Below are 22,743 nucleotides of genomic sequence, written 5' to 3'. Positions count from 1 at the left end.
ACCGACCCCCCCCCCTTTTTTTTTCCCCCCTCTGACACTACTAAATAAACGCAATGAACTTTACAGAGACCAACATTTTATTGTCATATTTTAAGTCTACTGAAGTGGAACTTTTTAAAAGGAGGGGGGAAGGACTAGAACTAGTTGTAATTTAATAAAGCCTTGAAGAGGGAGGGGGAACATGAGAGGGGTAAGAGAGCCTTCTAGCCCAGACATCCCACAAGGCACCGACACTCTCTAAATTTCCACAGCTCCCATTATTGCAACCATCTATCACTTGCAGAAGTCTATGACACCTAATCCGTTGCGTCTACTAGTGCTCCAATCCGTTGCGTCTACTAGTGCTCCCTTCCCCGCAACCTCTTCCTCTCGTTAAAGTCAATTAAGTCCGTTATACACTTAACCAAAGCTTAGCTTCCGGTGAATTTATTCAAACATAAATTCTAACGTGTTTTTAAACAGGCACTGGCTAAAACGTACAATATGTGTGAACCTTAGAATGAGTCCAAGAATGCTTTTTTTTAGTTAAGTCAACATTGAAATAGAAAGATCTTTTTGAAATATCGTATATAGCACAACCAGTAGATCTTAATTTGCCTGTAATAAAATTCGTAGAAACTAGATCTATTAGTTCTAAACTAAAAAGGGGGGTTAAGGAGAAAATAAATATTTTGTTTTCGTAAAAGCTCTTATAAAAAAAAAAATGACAGAGCTAAATTGTACGGTAAATGATCCTTTCAGAAAGTGTCTTGACAAGAACACTATATATCTATTTCTTGGTTGCTTTGTACCAGCAGTCTTCACTTTTTCACCGTTCCATACCAAGTAAACCCAAGAAGAAATTGTTTTTATTTCCAGGCAGTGATTTCATTCCTGGACGCCACGATGAGAAAAGAAAGATTTTTATTTTGAAAACTTACTTAAAACAAAGTGACAGTTTTTACTGATTCGCTGTCTTCACTGTCCATAAATGGGCTCTCTTAAAAAACACACACACACACACACACACACACACACACGTGTATTTATTATCGTAGATGAAAGATGTACAATTGTGGACACCGATTCTACAAGCCTAGCTGTTAATAAGACGAAAACAACTATTTGGAAAGTAGGATGTATACATTGAACAGGTGCTACAAATTAGAGCACAATGCGATTCGTTGTTGTTTTGTTAGATCTACTATGCAATGAAATTAATGAAAAGTGTATTTCTTCCTGACGTGTATTTAAACTATAACCAACGTATATAGACTTGTATTTGGGTCGGTATTTATTGTGCATACTACTGGGACATTCAACCGCTAGACAATTACAGAGGCATCCCAGCACTATCATGGTACTGGGGGTTATGCCATTATTGAACAATTTCTGTCTAGAGATACGTTAAGACAGCAACGAACCCGCTGACTTGTGATCATTGAACTTACGCAATCTTAGATTTCTACTGCACAATCTCCGCTGCTGCTTCGTTCTAAAATTGTTATTGATCACACACAGCACCCGTAGGCTGGGGTAAAACAAAAAATCAATGCCAAAGAAGAAAAATATCTTCTTGGTCAACCTTTCTTGATTTACTGACGCAATTTTCTACATCTACAGGAAATCTTGTTCATGATCTGATGCACATGTTTCTGTGATGGCAGTGTCTGGAGGGTAAAGCGGATTGGAAAAGTAAAAGGATTACGGGCAAGATTTACGCAATACGAATCTTTGGGAAAAAAATGTTTCATCTAGCAAACTGGGTTGTTGTTTGTTTTTTAGAGTAACACAAGTTTTGTTGTTGTTGCCAGATGTAGCAAGATCCAATATTACTTCTACTTCTGCTAGAAGAAGTATTTTAAATACTCTGCACTCAACATTTCATCAAATCGTGGAAAGTCTGAATAGATCAGATTGATGAACATTTTAATTGTCCCGATGTTTCTAAGGCTGGTGTGTTTGGTGTATAACAAAGGCTGTCTAGACGAAGAAGAAGTACACAGAAAGAGCTGAACCCCACTTGTCCACCACAGGCTAGTTCAAAGAAGTTCAAAAGCTTTTTATGAAGCCGGACAGTGAAACAAAGAGTTCAAAGAAAATGGAGAGGGAGCTAAACAAATTCAATTACGTTAATTGAAACTAGTTTAGTGGCTATCATCCATGTACGGACGTTTTGCTCCTGCAGATTCTTTCTAATGTCTGTACTCTCACTGTACTCAGCCAATGTGCCACCTGTAGAGCGACATACAGTAAACATACCAACCAGAGTCGCGGCACCCACAGAGACCCTGGTGTAAACACAATGACTGGACAGACGTGGCCAGTCGGAAACCAGAGGGCGAGTCTACATCTACAGACCAGAGCATCAGTTAAAACCTAAACTTGACAAGCCCGAGACGTTAACACGTAGTTCAAAGTCACTTATGTTTTTAATCTGGTCAAGACTTTTATCCACACACACACACTCAGAAATAGAATAGGGTTTGGATAGGTTTTGAAAGACGCCCCCCCCCCCCCAAAGCACCCCAAAACGCTATTCACGTTTTGCTTCGCTTTTGTGTGAATGCTATATCATAATTTGGATGTACAATGACATCTGTTTATATTTACTTTGTGAATCCATCCAAGTCTCAGGGTTGAGCAATGTATTGTCTTTTCATTAAAATAAATCTCAAAATCTTGACATCTTCCGGTTAAAACAAACAAGACAGAAATAATTACAATTAAATTCGTGACAGTTTTAATATGTTCATTATTCTTATGTTCATTATTCGTACGTTCATTTTTCTTATGTTCATTATTCTTAGGTTAATGATTCTTGTGGGTCTTTCGTTTTGAGCTATTAGAAGTTCAATAACGTTATAGATGAACCCAAGTTTTTATTTCTCTACAATGGAATGTAAAAAACGGGCCTAGCCAGGGCTTCAAACAAGCTGCTAAATATAAAATCGGATTCTCAAAATATTTTCTAGTTTTTCTATATCTTACCATTACACACGAAAGGACGATAAGACGGACGGACACAACTAATGGCGGCTTTTCCCCTTTCGGAACCGTAAAAAAAAGAAAAGAAATATGCATATTAAAGAAGTAAAAACAAAAATACTACCAACAATTAATAAGCAATCAACTGCTCTACACGTGAACATTCTTACAAAAACAACAACAGCAACATAAAAGCATTAATAAACCTCGTCTCATGCTAAAAGTGAACATATGAAAGCCGTCGATGTGAGACATGGTCTAGTTTCATTTACTGTTCGGAACTCGACAAAACCTTTTACCCAAACTTCTGGAGAGCCATTCAAGCGAATGATTACGAACAAAACAAAAGTGCCAGGAAAAACTAAGATCAGCCATTATTACAGCCGTAAGGTTACTGATAACTGTTCTCCATCAATGTCTAACCAACCAGAAGAAGTGTTACGAGTGGTTAAAGAGAGCAGTGAATGGAACAAACTTGCTTTCATTTGGGCTGATTCAATGCTTAGTAAGCTAACTCATGATAATATAGACGCCAGCTATTTCAGAGCGAGATAAAAGGCAGAAACGTAAAAAATCACAAGGTGTCAGAATGAGAAAGAAAAGCAAAAATATATACATATTAGTCTCCCGAGAATATGTTATTGATAAAGGCTGGGATGAGGACACCAATTGTAGACAAACAGGAAGACTACCGCACAACACCCATATAATCTACTCTATCACTGATCAGTTGGATTCAAACACAAAAACATGGAAGACAAAACTCAGCGCTTTTTATAGGTAGAGGAAACAGCATTGCGAAATGCTTTTATTTTTCCTTTGTTTTTATCTTAAGATTAATTATTTCAGGTGGGCAAGTGGAGTGTTTACTTAAATATAGCCACAAAGTTCACACGTGCCCAGCTTTGTTTCCATGCTCTTGAAGTCTAAACCAAGAAAGCGGCTTCTCCTGATATTATCTCATAGCAGTAAAACAGGTCAAAGTCAAATCTATCTGCGACAATACCAGAACACTGTGTAACATACATGACTAAAGTAAGTCAAGTTCCCATTTCAGACATTGAAATCTGTATTACTAGCTACTCCTTGAATGTACGCTGGACCGAATCGAATGTGTGCTGCATGGAATACACAAATCAATAGCTTCTAGGAAGGCCCACACAGGAAACACTGGATGAAGAGAGCCAATAAAGTAATCAACCCTTCGCAAACGCTCACAGGTTTACCATAATGGCGGCACTGACTGAACACTACAATGGGAGGGTCTTGATAGACATTGAATCAACTCTGCACTTAAAATGTGGAGCCGTGGATTGAGCTCAGTAATGACAAACATCAGGCCGACCTTGAGTCTCTGGCCACGTGCATGTTACGGGTGTACTCGAGAGACGCAGGAGTTTATTTACACAACGGATGACAACGTGAGGGCCATGACTTCAAGTATTTATGATTCCAAAGATTTCACAAGTGCAGGTTCAAGAAGGGAAAAAAAAAAGAAAGGAGGGAGAAAAAAATATTAGACTGGCGTTTTAACATGTTTAGAGTCACAGTAATCACCTGTATGTCTTTTATAGAACTTTACACACAGAGAAAGTGGGGGGAAAAGTGCACGAATGTGAGAGAGAAATACAGGATATGTGTGTGTGTGCGTAACAGAAGGGAACAGGCGCGCGCGCGTGTGTGTGTGTGTGTATAGGATCGAGACAGAGTCGGAGTTTGAGAAGGATAGAAAGCGCAATATGAAAAAAAAATAATAAAAAAAAAGCTTATGTTGAGAGTTATGTATTAAATGTGTAATAGATCTAGACTAACAATAATAAATCTGTACAAATATTTTTACCAATTGTTTTTGTTTAGCGCAATTTCATGCTTTTAGCTTTCTCGCTACGCTATGACCCTATCACTTGTCTGGAGCAGATAACTGTATTTAATAAAAAAAAAAAAAGGTGAGCCACCTGACTTCGAACTGGAGGGCTAAGATCTCCTCAAACCAACAGGGTTAACACTGGGCCAGGAAGCTGCTTATGAACATAGGCTTTATAGTTATGTACAAACAATAAGGGGGACTAATTCAACTTACACCACCTTATCATTCAAGTAAAATTTATTTCCCTTGTTGGAGATACAATCAAAATAATTAATTACCAATTGTTCTTTTTAAATAAAAATGTATCGATTTAAAAAAAAAAAGTCTTTTATTTTCTTTAATCTGATTATTTAAAATAAAATGTATACGCTTTTTGTATTTTTTACTTTGACTATGACAAAAGTGTGAACAAATATTAAGAAATGATACGAAAAAAAAAAAATATAGTACCAAGGACCTTAAAAACCTATATAAAGTATGAAAGTTGTAACAAGTCGCTTTATTGTTTTTCCCTTCTGACGAAATTATTCCAAATCATGTAGTATGCATATCACAGCCATCTGGAGTTACTTTCTATAGTACACCAATGTCACCTTGACTTCTCACTCCCATTCAAAGAGGAAGTGGATGATACGAGATTAAAACGAAAAGAGCATAGACGCTGGCTCGCACTCACACACCAAATAAAAGCGGATGTTCTCAGCGATGTAAGACGGGAAACTGTTTTTCTTCTTCACATCAACATCTGAAACGCGCCGCCAGATTTTTTGTTTTCTTTTTCAATTAAGACAGGTGAGAGTTGAACTATCTCAGATATAGATCTAGTTTTTGTGTGCGTATATGTGTAACGCTATTACATCACCACCCCCTTCTCAGTGTTCAGCATTCCAGCGCATTAACCAAGTGTTGAGTGAGACTACGCCGAACAGGCTCGACACACACACAAAGAATACAAGAGATTAAATCTACTTCTCTTTCTACTTATATATCATGGAATCAGAAATGTACATTTAACTTTGTGTTTGATTATTTTATTTTGGTTTTTGAGAAAGCCCCAAAGACAAAAAGAGCCTTTTATAATTCTTTGCATGTTTATCTTCAAGTTAGGCTCTACTTTAACTTTTAAACCTCACACACACACGCACAAGTGCATGCGTTAAAAGAAGGCTATTAAAAGGAAACTTGTGAGTTATTCATGATAATGTGGACGGCAAGGTACAAAACTGAGCTGCAATCCATGGGCTGATAAGTCCAATGCGGAGAGAACTGCTTCAGATAGAGAGGCTAATGAACAATGTTGGCTACCTAATGGAACGCAACAACGTTATCTGCTCTACGTCAGATGCATGAGGAATGAGACGCGATGCTTTCATTGCCATACTTATATTTAATGGGAACAGCTATAGTTAATCAATATCTTCGAAATCTTTCGCATTTGAAATTACCGACTGATGTTTTCTTCCAATGATGCTAAAACTACAAACCACTTCCGGCCTGCGAAACGGAACAATGGAAACCCAGACAAACGCAGGTCTAGAATGCATAGTAAAGCCACAAAGACTCGATGATGCGACCCGCGATAAGAGAATAGTAAATGTAATTGTCCCCCAGACTTACAGAGGTAGGTCACACTGTTTTAACAAACTTGCTATCTATTAAATACAAGCAGTTATTTTTGTCGTGAACAAAAGTGATAATTATCTTATAACATTTGATGACTTTCTATTGAGATTTTGGTTTTTGGAATTCAAAAGTAAATAATAAAAGGGAGAGGGGGAAAACTAAAAGTGCACTAATGTAACCGTTGCAAAGGATTTCCTCTATGTCTGGTCCAGTCAATGTTTCCCTTTAAATAGAAGGCAGTGATCCACCATGGCAATGCAAAAATGTGTACGTTTGAACGAGATGTCTGCACTTTGTGGGCAATGACGTGATGTTACAAGAGGACAAGACGAGCAAGAAAAGCTTTGTATCAAGACTCAGTACACAAAAACATCCTTTAGCTTGCCCAAGGTGTTGACGACCAGCAAGACAGAACCAAACAAAAAAATCCTTGACATGGTAAAATCTGCAGACACACGAGCCACCCAAGTTACGTCGGGGGAAAAAATAGTAAGGACTTCAACTCACCTTTTTTTTAATCAGCGGCGGCGAATTTTTGGGGGGATGGGATGAGAGGTATGAAATAATCCTAACCCGCCTTTCCCTTGATATCACCGAATGTTAATTACCTCTTAAGCTCCCTCCCTCCCTTTTTTTTTTAGTTTTTACTTTGAAGAAAGAAGCGCTCTTTGTATATACACCCGCATTCTTAGAACGAGGCGCCGCTGTTTCTATAGTCTGATCCGTAGTCGTTAAAAAAAAAACTCTCTTGCTAAAGTGAAGGAAGCATGATACACACACACACACACACACACACAGGTTTAGTGAAATTCCGTTGTGTCTTGAGTAAAGAGCACGCCATGAGCGAATTTTCAATTAATACCTCCGCGCAGACATATGGACCCTAACGAAGACTGCGGCCACTTTCATTCCATGTCCGGTACAAAGACGAGCAGCCGAGCGAAATATTTCAAACATGTCTGAGAAAAGAGAAAAGACATCTGGAGCGGATTAAATCGAATGTAAACTTCCTTACCAGGGTCACGTTGACATTGCATTAATTTTAAGCAATTAAACCAATGAGAAAGAAACAAACAAAAAAATAAAAGTTGCGTATTTTTTTTTTTATCTCTAAGATTGCATAACAGCTGAGTTCAATGGAAAGGATACATGTAGGCTTGTTAAATCTTTACACAAAAATAACAGCCACTTAAAATACGAACTACAAGTAAAGAGAATTATAAATGTATGTTCGAACTGAAGTCTATTCAGGTGTAAAGAATATCTGATTAAGAAAGCATATCCCACTCAGCCCTAAACAAGAAAAATCTTTAAAAAAAACAAAAAAAAAAACTTAAAAATAAAATGGAAAGTCATCGTGAAAAAGATCAATTTGGAAGAAAAAGGCCCAAGCCGATATTCACTATAAAATCATGTCAGAAGTCTCCAGAAAAACTAAGAACAGTGACTCCGTATGAAATGAAGAGCTCCTCACAGCTTATAACAATTCCCATGACCCTTAGCACTCAAGTACTGTTCTCGCTACCACTACTACAATAACACTGTCACGGCACTCACGTTGGAGTCCTTCAGGTCACCACCCTAGAGACTGACTAATGACTAACTTAACAAGTGTTCGAAAACGAGGGGGGAAAGGGAGAGGGGGTGAAGATAAGGATGTGAACGTTAGGGGGTGCCTGGTGTGGGTCTACATAATTGAGTGGCGCTTCGGTGAAATGTAACTTGAAAAAAAATGTCAGGGACAAAGACAAACAAGAAAAAAATAATAATTACCTGAAACCCCACCAAGAGTTCTTATATCAAAATATATATGTATGTATCTACGTAAATGTACATTTAGATAAGGAGTCACTAAGAAATTCATGTTTTACATTAAAGCGGATGGTCGTTGTGCTGGTCTTATGACTCCCTCGTTAACAGATGACCTTTATACCATCTGCCCTATAGATCGCAAGGTCTGAAAGAGGTACTTAAACATTTCGTTTAAAACTACCAATGTATTTAAATGTGTGTACACGATTAAATCATTGTACTTCAACTCAAACATGAATATAACTAGGTACTAGTTGTAAATAAAACCTTAGAACGTACTATGATAGTTTGGCATTACAAGAGGGAAAAAAAGACAAGTGCACAACTGGCACCAATGAATGAAGTAAGCAGGATGATCTCCCTTCTTTACTTAAATGTCTTGAGTGGAAATTTAAAAGCAGATCATGCCAGTCATAACCTATTTATTACTTTCAATTGGATCAAATCAGTTTTTGTTACAATGAAATCAAATAAAAATCCATGACTTTCAAACACAAAAAAATATCACATGGAAGATTGACGGTGAGTTTGTAATTTATACAGAGAGGTCCCACAAAGCTGACATTTACACTAGACATGACCACAAAGGGGTAACCTGGAAAACGCTAGCAAAGTTGATGATGAGTTAACCCATTTTTCTGCTGCCCTACATAACTCACAGACTCTGTGTTAGTACCTAGACTGCAAAAGACATCATTGAGGTCCTAGGGTAGCCACCATTCGTTACTTAGCCCAAGTGGCAACCACAGTGTCCACGCATCACTGGTTCAAGATGTTTGCGCTGCTGGAGACGAGCGCCAAGAGCGTACGCTCTCTTAATGAATACGTCGTCTATAGACAAAATTAGATCGCTCAAACAGGTGTGTGTGTGTGTATATATATATAATGTTTTTTGTTTGGTGTAATGCACAAATTGTAAGACAAATTTCCTTACGGATAATAAAGATTATTATTATTATTATTATTATTATTATTAAAAAAAAAAATACATACTAAATTGTTTGAGTTTGTTTTGGACTTTGTGTTTTCTCAGCGCTTTAAGCAGTGTACAGAAACATTTTCCCTGATCCCCCTTCTCCCACATGTCTACAAAAGAGACAGGACTATAGAGCATTGAACATGCTCAAGCATAAAAGATGCGCTATACAAAAGCAATTAAAAAAAACATCATGAGCGTTAAAAGAGAGAGGGCGCTGGGCTTAAGAAAATCTCTCACAAGCGATAAAGATCGGGATGTTTAGTAGGCGTGGAAGGCGGATGATAAAGAATCCCTTCACCAGCATCTAAAAAGAAAAAGTTTTAATAGAAAGATTAAAAACTCTATGGAAGGAAACCGTCAATATCTCTGACAGCTGATGAAGTAATGCTACAGAACGTGGGAAAAACGGGGGCAAGAAGAGATACGTTTTAAAACCCAGTCTTCAAATCTCCAAACAGTGTTAAGCCGCCATCAAGTTTTACATCTGTGCGTAATGTCGATTTCATGTTTATATATTACTTTCCCCCCCCCCCTTCCCTTTCTTTCGCGCGAGCGTGCGCGTGTTCAATAAATTTATAGCACCCAGTCGTCTGCTACATCTCGAGGAGGAAGAGAGGGTGACCGTGGGAAACCCTTGACCAACACATGATGTAAACACGTCACTCGAAAGTCCGTACCGTCATTAATTAACATTGATTGCCGCGTATTTACTGCCTCCCTAATAATGTCCACTTGAGGAGAGGACAAGCAGAGGCGACCGTCACTTGGCCTGCACCACGATCTCCGAAGACACTACATCCACATTATATACAGTTGAGTGAGGTGGAGTCCTTGTTCAACAGATGTTTAGTACGTTTACAAGGAGCAATGCATACAATATTCGACAATCGAGCAAAGTTGAACGCAAATAACCGTCATGCCCTCTAAGAGGCTAGAGTTAAAGGTTTAATGAGGTCAATGCCGTTAAGTCTATACGTGTTAGACATCATGAAAAAACAATCTTTTGTTTTAGAGAGAGTATCAAGCCCCCTTCTATCCACACAAACATTGTTCCCCTGTTTACCTATTAGCTTCTGCTCTATGTCCACTACATAGACCTTACTTGGGAACCCCACCACAAGTATACAATCGGAACTAAGCTCTAACTGCGTGGAACAAAAACTTGGACTTGTCTAAAATCATGTATTATTCAACTGGGCTCGAACATCACCTAGGAATAATACCCCAAGCCAAACTATCAATACAATAAAAAGTAGGATAAGAGACGGGCTCCTTTCTAATAACATTGTTTATAGTTTATTTCACCATTCATTTACCCTCCGGAACGACCTTTTTTTTTGTCTGGCGGCGATATAATCCGCAGTCCCCTGATTTAATTATGTATTACCGCCCTGACGCAATAATCAATACTTTGTGCGTTCCCCTCTCCAATTGTTGGGGAAACGATGCAGGCCATTGTACTTGACCAGGGGCGGCTAAATGTGTGCCTGACATTGACAAACAGTGTCAGAGAAAAACAAAACACCCCAATGCCAAACAAAGAGTGAGAACTAAAAGAGCACACATGCATATTGCGTTCTTTCGTGGCCCGAACAATTTCAAGAGCACACACTTTAGCAGCTTACATCTTATAAAATACAAGAGCACCCACCTCACTCCCTACCTCCCTTATGGGGTTATCGTATTGCCGCGCCCAAGGCTTTCAGGCGTCGGACAGGATCAGTTCAATAGCCAAGTCTACAAAAACGTCGCGAGGCAACAAGTGAAGCCTAATGCCGGGATCTAATTTACCAACACAATTCCTGCAAGCAATGACAGGAGAGGGGTTTAAAACAATAGGATAGGGGTGGAGGTAAAGAGTGGAATTAGTGTCAATTGTTGCTCTACCAATCAACTCCATAATCACCATGATAATATCGACAGTTCCATACCACGGCCGATCTCACCCCTCCCTCCATTAAAGAACCGTACAACATACAAAAAAAGGAAAACAAAACCGATGATGTTTTGCAGCCCTGGATAAATTGAATTTACGTGTACGGCAATACTTCACCCTCCCCCTCGCCCTGCTACCTCTTTTGAAAGGGCTGTCGGAACGGAAAAGAGCTCTCCATTATCCAGCGCTTCACTCACTGGTTACCTTTTGGTAGGAACTGTAACAAGGGAAACGTTGAGCACATAACACAGTCAAATGTCTATTTGTGTCCCTTGCATTGAAGTTGGAGCAATGGAAATAATGAAACAATGACAACGTAAATAATTGAAAGGATTGAAAAGAGACAAGTCAAAACAATAATCCTCATCATCCAAAGTGGTAAAATAACCAATAACATTATTTTTTTAACGGATCTTAAGTATTTAGCTTTCAAAGTTTTATGATAGTTTGTGTGCTGGAGATTTCAACAAAGGCTTCGGTAGAATCATGGGTGGTAAGAGAGTATTATCATTTTGATCATTTGTATCCTTCAACGATCACAGAACTTATGCCAATCATATACCTTCTAGTTTTATTTCAATAGGTGAATATTCTCGAGCGTTCACCGCTTCCCTTTTGTACTTGTCTACTTCTGTAGCCCACGATGAACGAGTGTGTGCTTTGTTTTGTACAACTTGAATGACAGTAATTAGAGCAAAGTCAGATTCAACTTTCTGTACACAACAAGGATGGAATGTGATCGGCCGCCTAGACACACCAAGTCCGGTACCAGACCTAAAGAACGGGAGGGACTTGAAAAGATGACATCGTCCATTGGAGTTCAAACTTAAATCTTTTTTGTTGTGTACCCAAGTGCTCCGCCACTCTCTCACACATCATCATGTGGAATTAACGTCTTCATGAATTCAACAAGATTCTATTTCTTATGAAATACAAGTCACTTTTAGCTTCCCGAGAAAAATAAAAGGGAGAAATGCATGTCAAACTTGTCTTTCTATTCATGCAATTATCAACATTTCCAGTTCTCTACACTTTGATGAAATCGGGTGGAGGTGGCTACAAGACATGTGCCGGGGTACACGGAAGTGGTATCGGATGTTATATTAGCAGCCATCTCGAGGGCTCCACGGCAACTTCCGAAGATGCCTGCCCTCATCTGGTGTGTATACAAGCCAGGGATATGGGGGGCACAGAGGGGCGCCCTTGCTTAGCTATCCAATATCAAAACAAGAATGATCTGTTTCCAGAGAAGTCCAGGAAATCCTGGACAGAACCAAAAAGCGACAGGGGCCAAGAGAGGTGTGTACAGGAACCCCCTCCCCCCCCCCCCCCCCAAAAAAAAAAGGAAAAAAAAAGGGGGGGGGAGCTAATCATCGATAAACAATGTTCCGAACAAAAGATTTAGATCAGGAATAAAAGAGAAACAACCGGAAATAAATGTCATGTGGTATGAACGTCAGCAAGGATGGAAGAAAAATCTATTGAACCAAGGATGTTTTTTTTTTTTCAAGTCGATTTCGTTTTATCACTGCTATAAATAGAACTGAGGTATAGTGTGTGTGTGTTTTTGTTTGTGTTTTTTTTTCTTTAAAATTCTCTGTCAAAATGTATTTCAAATTCTTAAAAGGCCTGTATATTTCCTGCTGAATAACACGAGCTGTCGGTTGTCTTTCTGTTTTTTTTTGTTTTTTTTTTTTTTTTATGTTCATGCAATTTAATGAGTTCAATGTTTCAGAAGGCTACGACAACCATGTTACGATCTGTTTATTATGGGTATGGCACTAGTTACATTAGGGCTACTTTGTAATCATTGTAAGCCATTATGGATACGAAAAGTTAGGCATCAAACAGTGACATTTAGTGTGTGAGGAATGAAACAAGATCTCGTTTAGTAGCTCGGCAATCAAACAAGTCAAACTAATAGGAAAATAACGACTCTCTTTTTTTTACTGCATGCATTCTCATTTGTATTTTTAATGTTTCCATTTTATCGTTGGCTAAAACAAAAAACATTTTCTATCTAAGCATTTAGATCTACTAAACTGACGAAGTTATCTTGCCTAGAGAATAGACATTTTGCAGGGAACAAGTGTCTGTAGAGTGTTGTAGCAGCTTCTAATGAGCCTTTAATATTAGATCACCTTTTTTACTAAGGATATTTGTGAATAGCATGTTTTGTCTGCGCGATCTTTTGCCAAGTCATTAAAAACATACGTTTATTACTATAGAGCGTTTATTACTATAGAGCGCTGTTTAAAACACTGTTATCAGACTCAAGAATCTGTAATGAAAACGTAAACAGAAAACAGAATAGCTAATTAATCTAGAAAGGCTTCAGAATGTAAGTCTTATGTTTTCATTGAACGTATTATTGCATGTCGTCCAACTGTCCAAGCTCAACGGGAAGCGAGTTCCAAAACAAAAAAAAAAAGTTCTTGGAGCGCAAGCATCTCTAAGTGATATATGGAATGATCAGTTGACTGAGGTGCATGGACATTCATCATTATAGAAGACCTGATGACAAACTGTGCTCAACTTGCCATTTATTCTTACACTCACAGGGTGCCAGTGGAAATAAGTAAAACCAACAGCAGAATAGCGGCATGATTTGGTACAACGCTTTTACAAGTTCGCACTAAGTGTCGTTAGGTATAGGCACGACAGCATAGCAAAATAATCAAATAAATATTAACATTTCAATTTCCCCACCCCAGCAAGAGCTGAAGAAAAAAGTAACACTTCGTGTGTCAATGAATCTACCTTTAAGAAAATGGGGCTTACATGTCAATAGATTTTTCAACATTTTCCACTAAAAGAAAAGGAAAGCATATATTTTTTGCTTCAAAGCCAAAAAAACAACAACAGTAAATAGTCCTTAGAAACAAAACAATATAATGAACTTTTTTTTTATAATCTCTTATGCTACTGCCCAATAGAATACTGCTAAACTGCACGTGTAAATCATGTCTCAAAACAATTGCTCTGACCACATACATAGATTGTAGGTCGCTTGTAAATAAAGCAACAAATGAGGGAGTCAACGTCTACTGCGAACACAATTATTTATTCCAAACAGGCACATTCATGGGATTCTATACTATCAACAAAAAAATAAATAAAATAAAACATCAAGAAATATGAAATCATAAACTATATACTACTATTCATACTATTCAATGAGATAGCCCTTGTTGCTTAATAACCAGAGAAACAGATCAGTTGTCTTAACTTAGAATGGTGAGAAATAAATAACAAGATGCTCGAAATAAAGAATCACCCTTTGTGTCAGGATTTTGTGATTTTACCATCACAAAAGAGATACAAGACACCGATAGCAAAGACAAACAGACACAAACACTCTTTTGTTCCCCTGGCAATCAAATCATTAAATAAGAACAATCTGGTATAAACTTTGTCACATGTAAATTATGAGTGAGTCTGGTGTGAATGTACACTTTGGTTTCTTATAGTTATAATGTTTTTTGTTTGGTGTAATGCACAAATTGTAAGACAAATCTCCTTACGGATAATAAAGATTATTATTATTATTATTATTATTATAACATCATTTTTTTTAATCTATCATGTTCTGGACAGATGCTGAGATGAATAGACAGTCTTGTTTGCAACTTTGTCTATTTAATCAAATATAAAGTTCATCAAATATAAAGTTTAGAAAAGAAAACAAAATGTGTGTTGAGTTTGGTAATTGACGTAAAGATTACCAGTTTAAAAAGTGTAGCAGCAAAAAAACAAAACAAAAAACACTGGCTAACCGGATTAAATGGTTTATGTGATTTGTGTGAACTGAAGAATTTCAATTCTATACATCACTTAATTTTTTTAACGCTCCTTACTGTTAACATAACATTGTCAATAAAAAAAAAACATCAATTTTTGTTAAAGCTAATCACAAATAAATTATAACAAGGTGAATGATTGATAAAATGAACAGGATAATAAAGGATGTGTGTGTTATCTCATATTAAGGATTAGCAATTAGCAAAAACATCTTAAAAGTATTTAAATGTTACACAAATGAAATTGTAAAGTCATTCATTAGTGTTAAATTGAGGGACTCACGTAGTTAACAGTGAAGCTGTATGACCACTGACCTAAAAGAATAGTAACACAATAAGTGTTACCTATTTCTCTGTCAGCTTAAAATCACTTCACTTTGGATATATTGATTCAATGATTATAGCATTCAGGACACACCAGATAAGCACAACATCAAAGAGAGCAAGAAAAATAGCACAAGAAAATAAATTATTGATTCATCCAGACAGGTGCTGAAACAGGTGCAAAAAAAAATGACTTACCCTCCTGGCTACTAAAGTTCCTTCACCATTATCATTATTGGAACCTAAGTCAAATGCAGGTGTTTGATGAGGCACATCTGAATAAGATTAAAAAAAAAAAATTAATACAAGTAATACAATAATACAAGTAACTTAAAGAACAGAAAAATGTCCAAGAAATAATAAAGAGCCTGTAAAACTTTCCCAAGAAGGGGCACAAAACTAAAGAATCTGTATTTCTTCTTTCAACCATTGCATTCTTTTCCTAGAAAATGAACTAACTAGTCTTTATCATAGTAAATATTTCTTTAACACCTCACTCTGAAAGGATTACGTTGAGGAAATAAGATTTATAGCCTTTAAGTGTTGAGATCATGCATCAGACAGCTAAAAGAATTGTGAATATTTGTTGCCAAACAACACATAAAGCTTGGAAACTTGAACACTATGGTGTAATAGTTGGTCTAGTATCTCTATTGAACTAGGAATATATTTATGGAGTCTATAACGCTTGTTTATATTTCACTATCAACATGCTCATGAGTCACAGAAAACAAATAAGTTTACCAGGAATTCTTACACAGTCATCATCTCATGATTGAAAGATAAAAACAAAACTACTTCAGTCAATTAAAATTGAAAATAGCTGAACTCTTTCTACTGTAACTGTGTTTCTCAATCTGTGTTTTGCTAAAAAAACCTCTAGAAGGAATATGTATTCCAAGAACTACTGGAATAATTAACTAGTAGGCCACCATATCAATTAATCTCTCTAAAAAATAATCAAAGTGTTCGCTAAATGTGTGAAGTGTTCCATTAAGGAAAAAGTTTAGGAAAAAGTTTGGGAAAAAATGTACGATAATAAAAGAATCAAAAGAATCAAAAGAAGTAAATAATAAAAGCATTGATAACCATGCATACTTCTATATTGTAGAAATGCTGTGCTTTGAGTGACACATTGTAGAAATGCTCTGATTTGAGAATAGTTAGAACCAAACAGGATTGTTTTGATGTTTGAGTTCATTTCGTGAGAGAAACATTTAGAACATTCCATTCAATGTTTATGACTCTACATCAGGGGTGGGCAACATTTTTGTATCGAGGGCCGCATTAAAAAAAAAGTTTGGTAATGGCGGGCCGCATATATATATATATATATATATATATATATATATATATATATATAATGTATATATATATATATATATATATAAATTATATATATATATCTTAGAAAGATAGAAAGATAAGCTTGCTGTGTAAATGTCTTTTAATTCATATATACACTGTATTACGATTTTTTTAAATTGCTGTTATCTTTTTATATCACAATATCCCCACAAATATACAGTTGTACTTAATGTGCAGTATTTTACTTCTTACACTCGTGTATAATAATTCTTAACTGTGAAACTATCTTTCTTACACTCGTGTATAATAATTCTTAACTGTGAAACTATCTTACTAGTTGTTACCCCTGTGTATGACTGCTGTCAAATCACAGTCAATCAAAACATTGACCAGTTTAGTTTCCACAGAAAAATGCTTGCTCACTGAATGAGACAATTTATGTTCCAGAAGTTAAATGTCGGGAATAGCGAAGCCTTCCCTTGTGGAGCATCACCAGAGAATACTGACCATGTCCTTCAATGGTACATACTAACTCAAGGGACCCGAATAAGACTCTCCAAAGACTATTCGGAGAACTGCCTGATCTGGAAACCACTGCGCGGTTCATCTCAGATATAGGATTACTGATCTGAACCCTTCAACATGTAAAATGAAAACGAAGAAGAAGAACTGATGTAAGTGTACACAAATAGTGTGCACAGCAGCAATTTGTTTTTAAGTGTGGAAATACAGCTTCTGGCACCCATAAAACTCCCGTGGTAGTGCTGACTGGAACTTCTCTTTGCTTTGAGTTATGTCCTATGGAGCTGAATCGGCTTCTCTTAATAAGTGTTGTACTTTTAATCATTTCACTAAAGATAGTTTCAGCAAAGGAAAATGACAAAAACTTTTTTTTTTTTTTTGCTTGCCTGTAGAAATCGGAGAGTTTTGTTTGAAAAGATTTAACATGCATTTACATTTCATATGTAAACAATCAATTGCAAAAGAGATTATAAAAAACATGAAATTTAGTCTTCCACTCTTCATTATAAATATTGTTAACAAAGTCACAGTCAATGTCCTTCAAGTAACATAATTGTTTCATCATTGAGATTTTATATTCTTCTCCTTTGCCTTGCCCATGCTAAGCTAGCGGATACATTTGATTATTTATTCTTAGATCAGAACTACCCGTGGTTAACTCCCCTAGATCTAGCAAGTTTAATTCTTTATTTTTTTATAATTTAATGATTAAAGTATATGAAGCTTTGTGCAAACTTTCCTGTTTCAAGTTTATGGTTCTCAGTCAAAGATCGAGCTCCATCAGTTGTTACATCTTGTTCCAAGCCTACCAAACACTCAGACATTGTGTCTTGAATTGAGTGTATTGATGTATAGCCAATAAGCATTATCTTCGTTTACTTGAAACTTTTTATAATGAGACAGTTTCAATAATTTATATAGATTTTTTTTAATATTTGCATTTTTATATCTATATACTGTGGGCACACCTGATTTCTGTAGGTGTCGGCGGCCGCATAAAACACCTCGGCGGGCCGCATGTGGCCCGCGGTCTGTAATTTGCCCACCCCTGCTCTACATGTATCAACATGTCACCTGAGCCTAAGGTCAAACTAAGATTGGCTCTACGAATAACAAGTGCATAGATAGTCTGTACAAAGTATAGGATAACAGACTTTTAAGTATCAGAACCGTTTGGGATATGCATTCTTAAATACACTTTTATATTTTATCACACAAAAAACACCAGGATTTATACATGAACTGCTTTAAAAACAAATTCCTTTAGACACTAATGGAAGGTCAGTCTTACCCTCACAAGGTCACACCTTCAAAAACTTAGTATAAGTTACTTTAGACATTCTTATATGATTCAGACGTTACTTCAAAAAAGAAAACATCAATGCCCTATGCATCATGCATTTAGTCATGCATATTAACCAATGACCTAAACCAGTGATTCCCAAAGTGGTCTATATAGACCCCCAGGGGTCTACGAAGACTTCCAAGGGGTCTACGAAAGGGAAAAATTAAATTGGGGGTCTATGAGATGTCCACGGGGGTCTATGATCATGGTTTTCATTAAGCAGGTCGTGACTTTAATTTTCAGATCCCATTAATGTAATTATTTCATTTAGCCCCTCAGATTTGTACCTGAGGTAATTCTTTAAATATTTATCCTTCTAATGAAGCAAAAAACTGTTGTAATTAATTTCAATACTTATTTAAATAGCTTAATTTTGTCTACATGTAACTAATGTTTAACAAAAAGAAATGTAGATTGTACAGCGTTGATTAATTTAAAAATGGGATTCATTCCACCCTTGTCAAACAAGCGGTTGTTAATGTATCTTTTATGACGACATGAAACTAATTACACTGGAAGATCATTTGAGACGATGCCACCCTGATAAAAAGATACATATTTGAAAAACGTTGCAATTTTCAAACATAAAGTTCAAAATAGACCCACACAATTTCTCTTCAACATCATTTAAACAAGATGATGGTTTGTGAGCTAACCCTAACCCTCTCTTTTACTTATAACCAAAAAACAGAATAACACTTCAGATAAAACATAGGCTTTACCAGTCGTGGAAGTAGTTTAAAAAACTGTTTTACGCAACCCTACTTCTGATATTATTATTTAAGCAACAATGCAGTTTAAAAGCTTCTTATGTATTTCTTTGCAAACGACATATACAGTTTGGGATCAGTGGCATACCAGACTCTCACAGGGTGTAGCACTGTGTGTTGCAAACTGCCTAAGAAACGCCGGCTCCTTATTTTTTCCTCAGGGTTGACCCACGAAACCTTTTCCATGTTTGGGTACAGCTGCAAGGCAGCAGAGGTTTGAATTCAGTTTTCCATCTGAAGTTAGGCTGCAAGCGAAGGCTAATGAGCACTTCATGCTTGAAGTTACTGGTTTAGTTCACTGTTACTTGCCTTCGCCCCTTCTCCTGTTAGTGAAAAAAGTTCCACGGACCCAAAATTTGAGCCAGACGTGATATATCAAGAAATACACGAGAAACTGCTCTTTGCGAAAACGTTAACATATGTCAAAACATATGATACAAATGTAATATAAGTTAATCGGGGGGGGGGGGGGGTCTACCGTAGCTCAGAAAACATGGTAAAGGGGTCTACGAGACAAAAAAGTTTGGGAACCACTGACCTAAACTCTGCCAAGTCACTGGTTTTCCTGGCTAGCTCAAACAAAGTTGTCAACAATAACCTTATTCAACTAGAAGTTTAAACTCTAAATCATCAGTCAGAAGACTATAGATATGGACTACACAATGTTACATCAATAAGTAATTTATATGAATCAATTAAAGGATAATTGACTTCCAACCCTAAACTCCAAATTTTACATTTGAATCATGACATACTAGTTCTTTCCAGCAATTCAAAAATAAGAAAACTAATTACATAAAACGAACTAATAATAAAAATGGCAGGTTAATTAAGGGTCATGCTTCACAGTAGATTACAGCTGCCAGAAGCCTTTCAACATTGCATAGACCTTTAACACTGGTAAAAGTCATTGAAACAGAGATGCCTACATGCCAAAAGGGAAATGTGTATTCCCAGACCTGGAAATTTGTATTTTGAGGGGAAAATGTGTATTTTCCTAAATATCAAGAAATATACTCAGGAAAGACTCAAATTAAATCATTTAAGCATGTAACACGAAAGGCAGCAATCCTAAAGTTAACACAGCATAAAGTTACATAAGACATTTTGTACATTTGTCAAAATATTTACACTTGTAGTCTTTGTCTTAGACTTTTCCAGAATATGTAAAATGATAGTTCTTGTCACTTGGCAATAATCTTATGATCATAATGCCTCTTGTGTACTTCACATTCCATAATAGGGGCAACAGAAAATTCATACAAAAGAATGGAAATTTTTGTTACAAGTGAAATTAGACTTAAACCAGATGTAATGGTTTGCTTAGATGGATCAGTGACATCTAGTTTTATAAAAGTAGTTTTGTTTATTATAGGCTATTTCTTTACAAAGTATCCAGACACTGGAAATATTTCATATCACTCAGATTTTCTTCTTCCAGACCCATTATTGCAGAGTTAGCTATGAAAGCTTTGGCATCCTCTACAATCACTAATTACAAACATTTGTTTTTCAGGCAGATAATCCTAATTAGTCATAGAACTTGTTTCTAATATAAAATTTGGCTATTGAGTCTGCCTTAAATGCCCCAGATTTCATTCTTTGAATTTAGGCCTTCATAAGTAGGCCCTAATGGAACCAAGCTAGTCGCTAATGACTATAACAGAAGCTACCACAGAAGATAATAATAATAATCTTTATTATCCGTAAGGAAATTTGTCTTACAATTTGTGCGTTACACCAAACAAAAAAACATTATAACTATAAGAAACCAAAGTGTACATTCACACCAGACTCACTCATAATTTACATGTGACAAAGTTTATACCAGATTGTTCTTATTTAATGATTTGATTGCCAGGGGAACAAAAGAGTGTTTGTGTCTGTTTGTCTTTGCTATCTGTGTCTTGTATCTCTTCTGTGATGGTAAAATCACAAAATCTTGACACAAAGGGTGATTCTTTATTTCGAGGATCTTGTTAGCCTTTTTATAGATGTTTGTCTCAAACAACTGCCCAAATGGTTTTTTTTGCCAATGATTTTACCAGCAGCATTTAGGATTCTATAAAGTTTATTTTTATTTTTAATGCTCAGATTGCCATACCAGGCAATGATATTGAAACTTAAAATATTGCAGATATGAGCGTGATAAAACATAGCCAAGGCCTTTTCACTAACATTAAACGAGGACAGTTTTCTTAGTAATCGTAATCTTTGCTGCCCCTTTTTTGCTGATATATCATTATCTGCAGTAAAATTTAGTTTATTGTCTAGGATAGTACCAAGGTATTTAAAGGTTTGCACAATTTCAATAGTCTCTCCAGCTACAGAAACAATATCCTTTACCTTCTTTTCCCTACGAAAATCGATTATCATTTCTTTGTTTTTTTTTACATTTATTTATTTATTTAATAATAAAAAATTATCTTTTCAGTATTTTTCAATGTGTTCTATTTCTTTGAAATACTCATTTACGCCTGAGCTCTCTGAGAGCAGGGCAAGATACATTCTGCAAGTTAGGGAACATCAGTTTGATTCCCTTTATTATGCTAAGAGAGAGATTAAGCTCAACCAATATTTCTTCTGCCCTTCTCACTTTCATCTCAAGATAAAAAAATCGAATCTAGATCTAGAATAGATCTAGAGCTGTAAGCAGCTTCATTAACAGTTGTTTTTAAATGTGCATACGGATATTTAAAGGTATTTTAACAATCCCACAGAATTCCACTTTTGTATTTATTTTTTAAAGCTATTATTTTATATTAAAATATGAAATACTAGATCTAGAGCTGTACAAAGTTAGCTTAGACCAGCCAATTTTGCCCCCTTTTTATTTTAGATTCCATAAATGATAAGAAATTGCTGCTTTCGGGAAGATTTAGATCTAGTTACAGATATCTTGAGCTACCTCTTCTTCTAGATTCTAGAGTGACTAGACCTACATATAGCCAGTAGTCGAAATCTAAGTCTATTACACACGTGTATCTAGAACTAGAATGTAAACTAGAATTAGATTTAGATCTAGAATGTAGATCAGTAGATCTATATCTGAATCTAGAAAATATAGACTAGACCTACATTTAGCCAGTAGTCGAAATCTAAGTCTATTAGTACACACGTGGTCATATCTAGAACTAGAATGTAGACTAGAATTAGATTTAGATCTAGAATGTAGATCTATATCTGAATCTAGAAAATATAGATATATTTAGATTTCACAATTAGATCTCGATGGAGATCTCCATTCTAAATCTAGATTTAGGTACATTCTATTATATTATAGGTGCCTGACATCATAAAATATCTCTGGTTCTAGATCTAGATGAATTAGAACTAATCAATCAATTAATTCCCAATTAGTTTGAAGACTTCATATAAACTGACACATTGAAAGGAACTCAACTTTATTTAGATCAGTAAGATCTAGTAAACATTTAAATCTTCAGGCGTCAGAGCGCGATACTATCTCATGGTAGATCTAATAGGAATA

General features: G+C 36.2%; 1 protein-coding gene across 5 annotated transcripts in view; it reads right to left on the bottom strand.

The window, feature by feature from the left end:
• LOC106066488 (misshapen-like kinase 1) overlaps nucleotides 1-22,743 on the bottom strand; it is a 122,601-nt gene that overhangs the window by 60,063 nt on the left and 39,795 nt on the right. For all 5 annotated transcript variants that reach the window (XM_056011730.1, XM_056011731.1, XM_056011732.1 and 2 more), the window contains one exon: nucleotides 15,507-15,583. In XM_056011730.1, the coding sequence (XP_055867705.1) occupies nucleotides 15,507-15,583 (77 nt within the window). The remainder of the gene's footprint in view (nucleotides 1-15,506; nucleotides 15,584-22,743) is intronic.

This window comes from Biomphalaria glabrata, chromosome 15, assembly GCF_947242115.1.
Source record: "Biomphalaria glabrata chromosome 15, xgBioGlab47.1, whole genome shotgun sequence".
Lineage (NCBI taxonomy): Eukaryota > Metazoa > Mollusca > Gastropoda > Planorbidae > Biomphalaria > Biomphalaria glabrata.
Note: the sequence above shows the minus strand (reverse complement) of the source record. Positions and strands in the feature narration are given on the sequence as shown.